Below are 15,417 nucleotides of genomic sequence, written 5' to 3'. Positions count from 1 at the left end.
TGCCTTAATCTTTGGTTATTTGAAATTAAAATTTGGTGCCTTTTGATTTTGTAAGATTACAACTTATTTTAATTGGCTAATTGCCTAATACTACAACATTACAATATATCCATTAATTTAATAATCCCTCTTCTATTTTCAAATTGTATTATGTCAAGCACGTGCATTTTTTAAACCTAAAGTTTTGATTATTTTTGACCTCGTGACTCATCAAAGGTGTAGCCGTCTTGACCTTTTAACCCGTTAACCTTTTATTATTTAAGATTAGTTTTGGAATTTGACCACTTCAATTTTTGATACAATAATTAAATTGCTATTAGATTGTTGAAACCCTCATTTAATTTATTTTTTAAATAAACTAGTAGTAGGAGAATGTCTCTATTGATGACCATTTTTAAACAAAATATCGTTTGGTAGTTTATTAAATTTGGATTAAGCGTATTATTAATAATAATACAAGAATAAAATTTAACTAATTAATTATAAAATGGATTGGTGATGAACAAGTTCACCTTTGCTTAGACTGAAATAGCACCACAAATGTTGTTGAACAACATGTTGTCACTTTCTGGTTTTGTATTGTTGTTGGTGGTGTCATTTTGTAAGACAAGAAATTGAAATGTTGCCAAATTCCAAAGGAAAATGAAAACACTTTTGGATGGAAATTGGGCTTTGTATTTCCCAATTGGGCTTGTTGACGCAAATTATTGGTTTATTTAATTAAAGGAAAGGGTTTGGATTTGACCATAATATAAAGGCCTTTATTAATGAAGGAGAAGAAAAATTCGGTTCATATATATTTGGCAAAAAAATATTCAACCTATGAAAAAGAACCTGATTAATTTACACAAGTATTCTATAGGTTATTGAGAAATTCTTTCAATTAGGTTAATGTATGTGCGATGATCCAATCACGGCACGTGAATGTATCACACATGCTGATCTGTCGCAGTTGAACAACTAATATATATATACACATACACACGTACGTTATGTATATTAACATGTTGTGACTGATCGGATACTTACATTAGACCTTCGACATTCTATATTACACAAAAAAAAAAAAAATCCTCATTATGTTATATTATGAACTCTTTTTATAACTTTATGGATAACTCTGTAATGTTAGATTCAGAATTTGCAGATATTTAGGGTCCGTTTGGTTCATTATTATAATAGTTTTTAGAATAATATTTTGAAAAAAGTTAAATTGGGTAGGTATTACGATGTAGGATTTAAAAATTAACAAAAATACCCCATATGTTTATTTATTTACTAAACACCCCTATAATAAAGTATTAAAAGTTAACAAAAATACCTCTAACCCGTCAATTAAATACGGACAGCTGGCCACCACCGTCGGAGGGTAGTCGGAGTGTTTTTGTAATTTAAAAAAAATATTTGGGAATGTTTAGTTAAATTAACAAATTTAAAAAGGTTTAAAAGAAATTAAAAAATATAAAATAATATTTTAAGAATAATGATATTTTACTGTTTAATTTTTCTTGGAATAATATTCTTAACAAATGAAACCTTACAAACAGACTTGAGACAGTCAGTCCGTACTTTTCAGGTTTTTTTTGTATAAGAAAAGGTATTGATTTAAACCAATATGACGAAATGGGATTGATCCAAGGTGCAAGACAAACTTGAAATCTTTCTGTAAAATGCATTGGCAGTTTGGCATTGAGTGAATTCGCATTAATCCAAGCATAAAATTGGTAGGTTAAAAGAGTATGGAAGGGGCCAGAGTACGGTATTTTGCAAGACATGCCATCAATTCTTGCACTTCAAGTGCATGTTTCTGCATTCTCCTGTTCAAATATAATCCATCTCCTTCTCATCCTTTCTCCAACAATTTTATTATTCGTCTCAAAATGACCACCCTCACCAGCGTCTCTCTCGCTTTTCTTGTTGCTCTTTTCTCAATTTCCACTTCAACTTTTCTCCTTCATCCAAACCTCACGACTTCATTCCTCAAATATTTTGGCACTAATGTTTCTCTTCATAAACGTCATAAGCCCTCTCATCATGGGAAAGTAGTATCAATTTGTGATGATTTTCCAGCCGATTTCATCCCTCCAGATACTAACACAACCTCTTATTTTGGTGTTGACCGGAATGGATGCTGTAACTTCACCACAGTTCAGTCTGCCGTTGATGCAGTCGCGAATTTCAGCCTGAAAAGGAACATCATATTCATCAACTCTGGCATTTACTAGTAAGCTGACCCGCTCGTCTTATTTAAAACTTTGTTTATTAAACTGATTTTTTCAACATGCATGTGCGGTAATCTCATTAAGTACATGTACATGTTAATTATTTGTAGTGAAAAAGTGATTGTTCCAAGAACCAAACCAAATATAACATTTCAAGGACAAGGTTATACATCGACTGCTATTGTATGGAACGACACGGCAAAGTCTGCAAATGGCACATTTTATAGCGGTTCCGTTCAGGTTTTCGCGAACAACTTCATTGCTAAGAACATAAGTTTCATGGTAAGTCAATCATCATGTTGAAATATCTGTGATTACACCATGCTTACTAGTTCATACAAGCTACATATGTGTCTTAAGCAATAGTATTCAAAATTTTCATCTGAAATGATACATCATCTCTGTCATATAACTATTTTATATATGAAAACGTATAAGTTAGAATAAGAAATTTGATATATCATTCAAAACGTGTACTTTTCTTTGTACATATATGATAGTGAAAACTCTTACATCTGCTAACATCTAAAATCTTTTAAAATCTAGACCTATCCTCTGACGGTAATTTTATACTAAAGAAGCGAAAGTTTAGTCAATTTTGACACATAAGAATATGATAAAATTTGTATTTTAGTACAAACTATCAGTATTCAGGGTAAGTCTATATTCTAAAAAGATTAGGATATTCGCAAAAGAAAAAATATATATATTGTTGCTAATGGTTTGTTCTAATTATGCTATACTTTAGAATGTGGCGCCGATTCCGAATCCAGGAGATGTTGGAGCGCAGGCGGTTGCAATTAGAGTATCAGGAGATGAAGCAGCGTTCTGGGGGTGCGGATTCTTTGGAGCTCAAGACACTCTTCATGATGATAGAGGTCGCCATTACTTCAAAGATTGTTATATTCAAGGTTCTATTGATTTCATTTTTGGCAATGGCAGGTCACTCTATGAGGTCAGTTTTGCTTTCAAGCAATCTTTAATAACTTTATCTGCTTAATATGTTGAGTGAAACTGCATGGATATGAAGAGGATACGCGATTTGTTTATTTTTCCCCAGAATTTTGGCTCTCGAAATCATAATTTGAGAGACTATCTACCCAATTTCACCTAACATGAATGACTTTGCATACAAAAATAAAAGGTGCAAGCAAAGCAAAAACACTATATTTCAGTAACCTAAAACCATTATTGTGAAGCAATTAATAGTCTGATAATGCCACAATGATCAGACAAAGGGTAAGAATCCTACTGGGACCTGAAGCTTTAGATGGTAAGGTCTGTCAAGGATATCTGCATTAGAGATTTTTTTTTTTTTAATACATATAACAATCAAGTGATGAATTTTTACAAATCCTACTTATTTTCTCCAGAATTGCGCGTTGATTTCCATAGCGAGCCCGGTAGCTCCAGGATCGAAGTTAATAAACGGAGCAGTAACAGCACATGGAAGAACTTCAAAGGATGAAAATACAGGCTTTGCATTTGTGAACTGCAGTGTGGGAGGAACAGGAAGAATATGGCTTGGCCGAGCTTGGAGACCTTTCTCTCGTGTCGTTTTTGCTTTGTCTTCCATGACTGATATCATCGCCCCGGAGGGCTGGAATGACTTCAACGACCCTACCAGAGACCAGTACGTATCCTACCATCTACTATTTTTTCTTTCCTTAAAACATTGTCTTTCTGAGATCTCAGGAAAACCCTAATTTTATCCGGAAAAATTGTCATCTCTGATCTTGATTTCGATAAGATATACAGTGGAGATCTAACTATTATTTATTATTTTCGCAGGACTATTTTCTACGGAGAATACAATTGCACAGGGGCGGGAGCAAATATGTCAATGAGGGCAGCTTATGTTCAGAGACTGAATGATACGCAGGCTTCTGCTTTCATTAACATGTCTTATATTGAAGGAGATCAATGGCTGCAACCTTACAATTAATTAATTAAATGTCTCCACAAATTGGTTAATTGATCGATTCTTTTGTTCAATGCATGAACAACATTTGAAATCAAAATAAAATAATAAATTTTTGCAATACTATAGAACAAGAAAAATATATCCTACCTATGAATAGCTCAACGGTAAGGGCGAACCAAGGGGTTTTGCATAATTTCAACCTACAATCCTAAATTCAATTTCCCATTAGGCATAAAGGTAATACGTGAAGAAACTTGTTTTTTAAACCAAAATTAGATTTGCAGGTAATTAAAGTACTTTAAATGTATATAAAATATGAAGAGATTTTTGGAATTTTTCATCTTTTAAATTATTATTTTTTGATTGATTCGAATCTCGAATATAATATGCTCATTATTTAAATAATAAATATAAAAATTTTTACTAGTGGATTTTCTTTTAAATATACATTAAGTTATTAATAATATATTTTAAAAAATTAAAATATATGTGCTAAAATTATCAAAATAGTAAATACATTTATAAAATAACCACTAAATCCCCAAGTCATTATTAGTTCTAAATTAATAATAAATCTCATAACTAATAAAAAGTTAATCGAAAAGGAAAATATAATGTTTTAACTTATTTTTATGATTTATTATAAATATCTAATATATTGTTTATGATTAGATTGTTCACTATTTACATAATAAATTATATTTCAGTATAATAATATTCTTTGAAAAAGAAGAATATGCTATTCTATTTCAATAAATTTTTTTTTATTATTATATTATTATCGTATATCTCATTTTAAAGATGTCATTTAACCTAAAAATTTAAGTTATTTGGTAAGCATTCAACATTTATATTAAAATCTTACTAATTTTAATATGAAGAATTTGACTTTTCGATCCATTTGATCGACGATTATAGATTATTAGATGATAGTCTAATATTAAGCATAACAATATGACAATTTTATTATTTAATAGATCCAGTTCAATATGATTTCATTTAACCTACCAAAAACAATCTATTTTATTTATTTACTTATTTTTTAATAACAAAGAGAGAAGACAAATACATAAAGATGTCTTAAACTACTATAAACAAAGACAAAAATGGTGATAGATTGCTATAAAGACCCACCAAATCTACTATGCAATAATTTTTTGCTATTTGAAAGGATGACCATTAGCTTTATTAAATATTAATTAGTATATTAATGCTATTTAAGAAGATTAATTGAGGAGACTTATTATGTTAATAAATTAATTTAAATTAGCTTAAAGTTTTAAATTTCGGATTAAAGGTGAATGATTAGTCGTTGATTTAATAAAATGTAAAAATTCAACGTTGACCTTCGTGGTAGAAATTCTTCATTTTTGGGATATCGAGATATCGAAATAAGACTATTAGATTAAGAATTTTTTTAATATTTATAAAATATAAATATATTTTATAAGTTTTAGGTTATGAGAAGAGAAATTAGGGTTATTAATTAGTTGAAAATATTGGAATAATTAATAATAGGAGAAGAAATAAAAAAATGAGAAAACAAAGTTAAAACATTTTTATTAAATTTTCTAGTAAAAAGGCGTAGGAAACGGATATTCGCAAGTGGAAACGCTTAAACAGGAAATACTTTTTTTTTTTTTTTAATTTTTAAAAAACAAAAACAGAAAAAACAAAAACATGTAAAAGAAACTCATACTTGAATTCCAATTCCCATAATCATCATCATCATCGAGCACCAGGGCCTCATGACCGACGCTCAAGACCAATCCAATTGGAAACCCAAGCGTTCCCACTATCCGCCGCCTAATCCTCTGCCCACTGATCGCCCCGTTAGAATCTACGCCGATGGGATCTACGATCTTTTTCACTTCGGCCACGCGCGCTCTCTTGAACAAGCCAAGAAACTGTTTGTATTTTTTATGTTTCCGGGTTACTTTATTTTACTGAATTTTTTTTGCTTTATTTTTCTGGGTTTGCCTTGTTTCAATTTGTTTCAGATGGGTTTTGTTTGTTTATATGTTTAGATTGATGTGATCAAGTTTGGATTTTCAGGTTGCCAAATTCTTATCTCCTTGTTGGATGCTGCAATGATGAAATCACCCACAAGTATAAGGGCAAAACTGTTATGACAGAGGCCGAACGTTATGAATCACTTCGCCATTGCAAGTATGCATTTTTCTTATACTGTTTTGAGGGTTTAAGTTTTGATTGCATGATGAATTTTGAATTGGGGTGTTTTGAGTGGATCTGTGATGTTTGTGGTGCATTAAGTGTGTGTGGAATGTTCGTGTGTCTCTTGCAGCGTTTAATGGTGTATCTCTGATTTTCTTTTATGATCAGGTGGGTAGATGAAGTCATTCCTGATGCACCTTGGGTGGTCACACAAGAATTTCTTGACAAGCATAAGATCGACTATGTGGCACACGACTCTCTTCCGTAGGGATAACCGACTTGAATAAAAATGTTTGAACATGATGGAAATTTGATTTGTTTTGTTGGATTAGATAGTTTTATAATGATTTACTAAGCACTCTTGGGTTTTCCTTGACTGGCTAGTTTGTTTATTTATTTGAAAAAATAAGCTTGATTTTTTTCCCATTAAGTGCATATGTATTCTGGTTTAGTGATTTGAGCATCCAGGTATATCATGCATTTTGATTTATCGGCATGTCATTTTTACAGCTATGCAGATGCTAGTGGTGCTGGAAAAGACGTTTATGAATTTGTAAGTTTGAGCGACAATGTTTGCCTTTCTTCCCTTTTTGTTCCACTGTAATGTATAATTATGTAATAGGATGTCTGTTGCAGGTCAAATCTGCAGGGAAGTTTCTGGAAACAAAACGAACAGATGGGATTTCAACATCAGATATTATTATGAGGATTGTTAAAGACTACAACCAATATGTTATGCGAAACTTGGATCGAGGATATTCAAGAAAGGAGCTGGGTGTTAGCTATGTGAAGGCAAGATCTTTGTTTTATTTATACTTTTCTGTATCTCATTATGATATTTATGTTCTGGTTTAGGGAATTTATCTCTTATGGTTAATTCCATCTTAAATAGGAAAAGCGGCTGAGAGTTAACATGAGATTGAAAAAACTGCAAGAGAAAGTGAAGGAACACCAAGAAAAAGTTGGAGAAAAGGTATTTCAATTCTTATGCCATAATGTTGTTTTCCTATATATACTTGAGATGGAGGGCTTGATTTGCTCAATCATTGACCATTAAGTCATTGTTCTACCATTTGTAATATACTGTGTATTGATAATTGTATGATCCGTGTACCGTCTTTAAGTTGAATTAAGCCACTCCTACCAATGTGAGTGGATGATTTTGCAACCTTCTTCTTCTCTTTATTCTTTCCTCTCTCATGCTTTATGTTATTTTTTGTTTAAGGTCTATTCATGTAGCAGACATTTACTTTTTCTTGGGTGGCATTATGGCTCTGAAGAATAATACATTTAATAAAGATCTTTAGACATTTCTTTTTATTGCCTAGTGACTATCCAGTTTCTTAATCTAGCAACTAAAACACCTATGGGGAATTTTCTGAGGGTATTGAATGCACCAAATGGTAGGGAAACTACTTCTTTTTTCTATTTTGTGGGGCGTACTTTTTTTAAAGAGTAAAAGTTGTTTGAGCGTGCGCTTTGGGGTTTGACATGAGAGCCTTGTGCAACTGGGGCTGTGATAGGGGTTGGAGATTAACTCAGTCTTAATTCTAAGAGGGACAGCCTGTCTCATTAGCCTAGCTAACACTAAGTATATACTGCTGGATGGAGCTGGACCATTGTCAAAACCTCAGGGCTTGGGTACAGCTTGTGTTATAATTGCACTTGTTGGTTTACATTGGTTGAAAAAGAATACAGTTACGATAATTTTGTAGGCTTGGTTCTATTGCTCTCTTTTTGAGACAATTTTTTTGAGTTAGCTATTGTAGGAAAGGAAAATCAAGAAGACCGTGGCATAATTTTATCTCGCATGCCTTATCTCCGCTCTACCCTCCCCCCTTATTCTGTACTCTCCCATTCTGTGATACACTGACCTGACATGTATAGCAGTAGGCATGCTAATTGATTTATCCTAAACTGAATCTTATTTTATGTGTGTACCTTATGTAGTATGAAAGTCACTTTGTGCAGAAATATCTAGTCAGAAGAAAAAAGAAGAAGCCACTTTAGGGTTGGGTTGAGTAGTCTAATGAATTCTGACTTTTTTTGAGAGGTTAGTTTGAACTTCCCTTGGGGCTTGGGATATTGTAACCCACAAATTCTCTGACTAATCAAGGTTGTAGGATTCAATAGTAGTCTCCAGTTTATAACGTAGTGAACTTGTAAGAGGGGTCTAGGACTTTTTGCTACTGAAAAAAAAGGGAAATTTTGGGCGGTTTGGAATACAGTATAGATGGTTCTTTTGATATGAGTATTGGATTTCCTTAATGTTGCCCAAATAGTCTGACAGTTACATGTTACTCTGCAGTGGAATCAGTCATCTAAACCAGGCTGGTCCTTGATCTGTTAGATTTGGCTGGTTAGTTGTTGGTGCTTTTCAATTTCATGTAGTTACGGATAGCTGATTTTTATGCATTTGAATATTTTGAGTTCGATCTTGTTAAAGTTTATCTGAGTGTCTTTTTTTGCTGCAATGCCTAAACTCTGCAGAAGTATTATGGTTGTACCATAACTTCATTTTTTGCATTCCTACTTGCCATGAAGTGTATAATATGATGGTTTTACATTCCTGTTTTAATATTTGTAGATCCAAACTGTTGCAATGCATCGTAATGAGTGGGTGGAAAATGCTGATCGCTGGGTTGCTGGTTTCCTTGAGATGTTTGAAGAAGGTTGCCATAAAATGGTAAGGAAATCTATGCATATGGATTTCATCTGTACATTATTGTTCATTAATAGAATCAATTTATATAATTCTATGCATCTTGTATGTTTATCATCTTTTACGCAGTCTAACCGACAATTTGGATGCATTTCAGGGCACAGCTATCAGGGACCGAATTCAAGAGCGGTTAAGAGGGCAGATGTCGAGTGACTCTAAATATCTACTGCCGAATGGCGAGGATGATGGTGATGAAGATGAAGAATATTACGATGAGGATGATTATTCTGACGATGATGGAGAAGAGTACTACTATGATGATGAAGATTCGTATGATGAGAAAGACGAGAAAGAAAAGAAATAGATCTGGCTTTCCATGATTGCATCTAGTAATAGGTCTAATGCAAACCATATTGTGCCTGGTTGTGTATTACTTGTGGGTTTTCTGTAAAATACCATAGAAAGTTAAAAATACATTGCCAGGAGTTGTGAAGGAAGCTTGGTTTTAAGTGGAAACTAAAACCTTTTTTGTAATTTATTTTTTATTTTTCAATTATCTAGTGTGGTTGAGATTTCTCCAAAATTTGTAACACTCATACATGAAATTGCTATGTATGCTTCTTATTTTTGTGATATGGTAGAAAATTAGTAGTGAAATCAAGGATGTAATGTTGTTCTATGTTACAAATATATAGTTTACATAGCTTGGCTTGATTACAGAAAAAAGCAAAATCCTACCGGAATACATATAGATGTATGTTATCCACATTATATAAATTCCAAATCAATAATCCTATGTATATAAAATTGGGATCTCAGATGGTATTGAATTGAACCTTGTCAGGGTTTAGTTGGATGATTAGTATCTGGTTTGCTATGATAAGATTTGGTGTTCGAGCTCTCTCATGAACACCAACATAACCTAGGAAGGTTTGGGATTGGAGTTCTCTTTGGGTGTGTTTGGTTGGGGTTACAGGGGATTAATGTCATCTTATATTACTTTATTATTATATTTTATCAAGTAATATAAGATTCCGTTAATGTTTTAAAACCAATAGTAATTATTGTTGGTAATATATGAGATAATCAGATTACTTCTATTTTCTTAAGTATTTTAAGATTACTTGGTATTATTAATTTTGTTATAATTTTACTTTTTATTAATAAAATTTTTGGACAAAAATACCCTTATTTTAAAATTAATTTACAAATATATTTATGGATTATTTTATCCTTATATATAAATTTTTTAGGACACAAATACCCCTGGACTTTACAAAAATTACCCGATGGTAGTGGCCGGTTGTTAGCCACCACCAATGGCGACCGATCGGATCTGTGATCCGTGGTCGGAAATGGCCATATCTGACCGTTTCATGGCCAAAGATGTGGCCATGAAAATGCCAGATATTTGGTTGTGAAACGGCCACATATCTCGCTTTCTCACGACCATATCTGTGGTTGTTTTATAATCACATCTTTGACCGTAGAACGACCAAATTTGGTGGAAAAAGGTTTTATCGACGCACGACTGACCATATCCGATCGGTTGTGCGCCATTTCGATGATTGTCAGCAACGACCGACAATGGTGGTTGGCTGTCGGTAGTGGCTTAGGGGTGGGTGTGGGTGATTTTGTTACAAATTAAAGTTTTATATGGTAGGAGTGTTTTAGCCAAATTTCAAATGTAGGGACTCAAAAGAATGATTAAATAATAATAAAAATAATAATATTATATTAATATTTAAAAAAGAAGGCAATTTAGTAATATATATAATATACCCACCAATTTATCCTCTTAATAAAAAATATCAATATAATATATCTACTCATTTATTCCAAACTAATCAAACACAATTCTCAAAACATTTCTAGTAATTTATCTTTTTATTAATATAATAATTTTAATAATAACCAAACTCTGAAAAGTTTTTCCACTTGAAAACCAAGATTAAAACATGATAGTGATAGCCACTAGGCTGTGACAATGAGATGAACAAAAGGACATAAGAACAGGCTTGCAGCCCACAGTATGGATCAAATTTGAGCCGTCAAGTGTTTGGTTCAACAATTTCATGCTTATGACAAAGTAAAGTGGACAGGAATTCAAATGTGTCGTCTCCGGCATTTGTGTTTTGGCAGGTCTGCATTACATTACAACATCCTGATGTCAGTATGTACGGATTTTTTAATAGCCAGTTCATATGAAGATTAATTAACATATTAATAAAATATAATATAATTAACCTTTATTTAATTACTTAATTTGACTTCTAATCGTACATCCAAAAATTTAGTGTTTGGAGCAACTGCGAAAGCTTAAATTTATTATTATTATTATCATTATCATTAAGATCATTCAGCATGTACAAATCAATTTCGTTTACTAAGATTATCTTTTTATTTATTTATTGTCAAATGATCGAGTGTCCAAATCCCATCACACTCTACATGTCAAAGTCACAAATGAAATTAAGATTTCTTTAAAATAAAATAAAATTATTCAACTGTTATATTCAACTATATGATCAAAAGCTTGTTCATAAGAGGGTATTGATAATATATTATTTTAAACATAAAGGGTTAGTTGGATGAATTTGACAATTTGTGGTTCGTTCATACACATTCGGGGGTTGGCTGAAAACAAATATTTAGGGGGTTTAGTTTTGAGTTTGAGTTTGTAAAATGAGTTCGAGAGATTTCTGAATTAAAAAAAAAAAAAAAAAAAATCTCTATAAATTCCCAGTAAAAAGCCATAATTTGAAATAATTCATAGAAGAAATTAATAATTTGTATTTGTTAATGAATTGAAAGCATGCGGTTTCAAGTATGAGTAGAAAACAAAGAAGTAACAGAAAACAAAAGATGTGAAGGAGAAAAGCTTCAATGTTTTTCACAATTGGGTATAAATAGCCAATATCCAAGCCTTAGATCCTAAAGTTTAGTATTTAGAATAATCGCGGTAAATTACCCAGATGCAAAATACAAAACAATTACCGTTCACTCCTTATAATATGAAAATTAATTCACCCAAGACCACTGCTGCCTGCTAGCAACCACCGTTAATCGTCAGTATTGCTGTCGACGTCAGAATGGTACACGACTAATTAGATCTGACCGATCGTGCACCGATCTGGCCGTTTCTGACCAGATCCATCATAGATCTAGTCGGAAACGACTAGATCTATGGTCAGAGATCTAACCGTTGATGGCTAGATCTGATTGTTAACGGCTAGATCTATCTGACTGTTGATGACTGCCAAATTTTGGTCGTCATTGATGGATAGATTTTGGCTGTTAACGATGGCCAGATGCACGATGAATCTGGTAGAAAAAGGCCATATCGACGCCTGATTGGCCAAATCCAACCTGTTGTACACCATTCCAATGACTGTTGGCTGCCGTCTGACGGTGGTCGGTTGGCCCATTGGGTGACTAGGGTGTTTTTATTAATTTTTAAAGTTAACAGACGTCGAATTGTACACCAAGCAATTGTAAAATACAAAGGCTAATTAATAAAGATTTTTAAGATATAGATAGCCAGCCAGCTGGAAAATTCGATGCTACTAAACCATTACACATAATTTCGACATTTTGTAGTTGACTTTACTATTTTAACCATAGACTTCAATGGGAATGATTTGAAATTTCTTATTTGGAGCTTATTATGTCGACATGTTTCCACATCTTTTTGTTTACTATGCAATTTCCTAAAGTCTCACAGTCAACTTCAATTTTAGTATTACTTCCTATATGATTTCACCATGGATATCATCATATAAAGAATTACAGAATCTGAATTTCTCTTTCTTCTATAAATATAGTGGACATAGTTTTGGACCATTTTATGTTATCATAATCCTCATTCTTCGAAGTTCTAAATTATGAGCATCAACTTTCTTGATCGTCATCTTCCACTTTACAAGCTTTTTGCTTGTATTGTCATCTTTTTAGTTCTTCCTTCCTTGATTCTTGGAGAGTGCACATGTGATATTGATGAAGAAGACCGCGACAAGACTCAGGCACTCAAATACAAATTTGGAGCCATCGCCTCGATTCTTGTTGCAGGAGCTATTGGAGTTTGTCTTCCGATTCTGGGAAAATCCTTTGAAGCTTTACGTCCGGAAAAGAATACTTTCTTCGTGATCAAGGCCTTTGCTGCAGGAGTTATACTCTCAACTGGGTTCATCCACGTTCTTCCTGATGCGTTCGAGAATTTGACATCGCCATGTTTGAATGAAAATCCATGGGGAAAGTTCCCTTTTACAGGATTTGTTGCGATGATGGCAACGATTGGAACTCTGATGGTGGATGCTTCTGCAACTTCTTACTACACCAAGTCTCACTTCAATAAGTCTAAACCCGGAAACTTTCCTGGAGATGAAGAGATGGTTCAACCGCATGAAGATCATGTTCATGTTCATACTCATGGAACTCATGGACACTCTCATGGTGCCATCCCTTCGGCTGATTCAGAGCTTCTTAGACATCGTATCATATCTCAGGTTTGATTTTGAATCTGTTAACAATACTATCATATCATATGGTTATAGTTATGATATCAGGGGCGGATGGCCCACGCTCAATTTTATTTAAAAAAATACTAATGTATATAATATCTGGATGTTAGCCCACTTTGACAAAAATATTAATGGACAAAAATATTAGTGTGTGATTAGTTTTTATTTTGGTCCACTCTAACAAAAATTTGTGTGTATGATATGAATCTTGATGATAGGTTTTGGAGTTGGGAATTGTAGTGCACTCAGTGATAATAGGGATTTCCTTGGGTGCTTCCGAAAGTCCAAAAACTATAAGGCCTCTGATAGCTGCCTTGACTTTCCACCAGTTCTTTGAAGGCATGGGGCTGGGAGGTTGTATCGCTCAGGTATTATTTAAACTTCCATGAGATCAGAGTCCTGGTCCTTCAATTTGACCCTTTGGTTTCCCAAGAGACACATCTGAATTATTATAATTGGTTTGATTTATGTAGGCAAAATTCAAGTCTAGAGCGATTGCAATTATGGTGTTGTTCTTCTCATTGACAACCCCAGTTGGAATAGCGATCGGGATAGGAATATCAAATGTGTACAATGAGAATAGTCCCACAGCTCTAATTGTTGAAGGGATTTTTAATGCAGCATCAGCCGGGATCTTAATATATATGTCTCTTGTGGATCTTCTTGCCGCTGATTTCATGAACACAAAGGTTCAAACCAATAGAGGGCTTCAAATTGCAGTCAATATTTCTCTTCTGCTTGGTGCTGGCTGCATGTCCCTATTGGCCAAATGGGCTTAAACCATAGCATCTGTTTTTTTTTTTTTTTTTTTTTTTTTTTTTTTTTTCATCAGCTGAATGGTGTACTTTAAACTTTGTGCTTAATAAAGTAATCCTAAGTGCAAGAGCTTTATTGGAAGCAAGCTTGTTAGGAAGAGGAAGGACAAGCCGTTTGGTGGTTGTTGAGAGCAGAACTGGGAGGATTGCTCCATACTACAATAAAAGAAAGAATATTTGCATGTTTGTATAAATTAATTCTTTATGTTGATGGTTTGAATGTGATCTTGTATGCTGTTGTTGTTGTTGTTGTTATTGTAGGTGCTTTCACTGCTTCTACAAATCTGACAATGGAAAAAGGGTAATGGAGCATTGTTTATTCAATGGGTATTTTTTATTCAATTAATCATTAATCCATTTATTTTACATTGAAATTATTGAAAATTGTGAAGTTAGATTTTAATTGTCAGAATTGTGGTTCTGGATGTACTTGAAAATCGGTGTTGAGAATAGGTTTTCATGAGAGTTTAAGGAAGGTGTTTTTAGAGTAATAAACAGTTTTTTATGGAAGAAATTTTGTACCCATCTTTCAATACTCCAAACCAAAGTGAAGGATTTTTAAGAATTCTCATAAGCATTATCCAAAAAAATCAACTTAGTGTTTATTGAAGTCTTTAGCGTGTGTAGATTTTTGAAGTTTGACTAGTCAAGTGTTTTAGAAGAAATTATGCTGCTTTAGCTTGTATTGTATTAAGTTCCAAGTTGTAGTTTTTTTGGTTAGTTTTTGAACTAATGATTTGGTACCGGTAAAGATAAGAGTAGCCTGACAACAATTTTACTCAGTTATATACAATGGTGGATCTAGGAATTTCCTCAATGGGGGCAAAATATAAAAAAAAAAAAAAAAAAAATTAAAACCAATCATAATTACACCTTTTTTTTTTTTTTTTTTTTCATTATAATGAACTTCAATAAAAAGTTATAAAATACAAATAAATATCTTCAAAAACGAAATTTTTGTAAAAATAGAACCATTTTTCTATAATTGTCCTTGACTAGTTTTCCTATTCTGAAAACGTTGGATAATCATCTCATTGTCAATTATATGAAATACATCTTTCTCAATATAGATGACTAAGCAATCATTCATCCATTGATC

At 32.9% G+C, this 15,417-nt stretch overlaps 3 protein-coding genes across 3 annotated transcripts; all 3 read left to right on the top strand.

Moving 5' to 3' along the window:
• Positions 1-1,880: 1,880 nt before the first annotated feature.
• LOC116112040 (probable pectinesterase 8) lies at positions 1,881-4,178 on the top strand. The gene is made up of 5 exons (XM_031398211.1): positions 1,881-2,224; positions 2,333-2,504; positions 2,971-3,177; positions 3,596-3,855; positions 4,014-4,178. The coding sequence occupies exons 1-5, from the start codon at positions 1,881-1,883 to the stop codon at positions 4,165-4,167; spliced, it is 1,137 nt and encodes a 378-aa protein (XP_031254071.1). The 3' UTR covers positions 4,168-4,178.
• Positions 4,179-5,808: 1,630 nt separating this feature from the next.
• On the top strand, positions 5,809-9,640 carry LOC116112039 (choline-phosphate cytidylyltransferase 1-like). Its single transcript, XM_031398210.1, has 8 exons — positions 5,809-6,055; positions 6,202-6,315; positions 6,490-6,585; positions 6,832-6,874; positions 6,958-7,113; positions 7,214-7,294; positions 8,909-9,007; positions 9,141-9,640. The coding sequence occupies exons 1-8, from the start codon at positions 5,895-5,897 to the stop codon at positions 9,345-9,347; spliced, it is 957 nt and encodes a 318-aa protein (XP_031254070.1). The 5' UTR covers positions 5,809-5,894; the 3' UTR covers positions 9,348-9,640.
• A 3,097-nt stretch (positions 9,641-12,737) lies between these two features.
• On the top strand, positions 12,738-14,496 carry LOC116112038 (zinc transporter 1-like). Its single transcript, XM_031398209.1, has 3 exons — positions 12,738-13,488; positions 13,722-13,871; positions 13,977-14,496. The coding sequence occupies exons 1-3, from the start codon at positions 12,868-12,870 to the stop codon at positions 14,280-14,282; spliced, it is 1,077 nt and encodes a 358-aa protein (XP_031254069.1). The 5' UTR covers positions 12,738-12,867; the 3' UTR covers positions 14,283-14,496.
• The last annotated feature ends 921 nt before the right edge of the window (positions 14,497-15,417 follow it).

Source organism: Pistacia vera, unplaced genomic scaffold (assembly GCF_008641045.1).
Source record: "Pistacia vera cultivar Batoury unplaced genomic scaffold, PisVer_v2 Contig656, whole genome shotgun sequence".
Lineage (NCBI taxonomy): Eukaryota > Viridiplantae > Streptophyta > Magnoliopsida > Sapindales > Anacardiaceae > Pistacia > Pistacia vera.
The sequence above is the reverse complement of the archived record's forward strand: the minus strand, read 5'-3'. Positions and strand labels throughout refer to the sequence as shown.

Bases quoted from the DNA above. Each gene is read 5' to 3' on its own strand.
- LOC116112040 (XM_031398211.1), top strand. From the start codon at position 1,881: ATGACCACCCTCACCAGCGTCTCTCTCGCTTTTCTTGTTGCTCTTTTC. The intron at 2,225-2,332 runs GTAAGCTGACCC...AATTATTTGTAG, and splicing joins ATCAACTCTGGCATTTACTA to TGAAAAAGTGATTGTTCCAA. The intron at 3,856-4,013 runs GTACGTATCCTA...TTATTTTCGCAG, and splicing joins AACGACCCTACCAGAGACCA to GACTATTTTCTACGGAGAAT.
- LOC116112039 (XM_031398210.1), top strand. From the start codon at position 5,895: ATGACCGACGCTCAAGACCAATCCAATTGGAAACCCAAGCGTTCCCAC. The intron at 6,316-6,489 runs GTATGCATTTTT...TTTTATGATCAG, and splicing joins GAATCACTTCGCCATTGCAA to GTGGGTAGATGAAGTCATTC. The intron at 7,295-8,908 runs GTATTTCAATTC...TAATATTTGTAG, and splicing joins AAGAAAAAGTTGGAGAAAAG to ATCCAAACTGTTGCAATGCA.
- LOC116112038 (XM_031398209.1), top strand. From the start codon at position 12,868: ATGAGCATCAACTTTCTTGATCGTCATCTTCCACTTTACAAGCTTTTT. The intron at 13,489-13,721 runs GTTTGATTTTGA...TCTTGATGATAG, and splicing joins GACATCGTATCATATCTCAG to GTTTTGGAGTTGGGAATTGT. The intron at 13,872-13,976 runs GTATTATTTAAA...TGATTTATGTAG, and splicing joins TGGGAGGTTGTATCGCTCAG to GCAAAATTCAAGTCTAGAGC.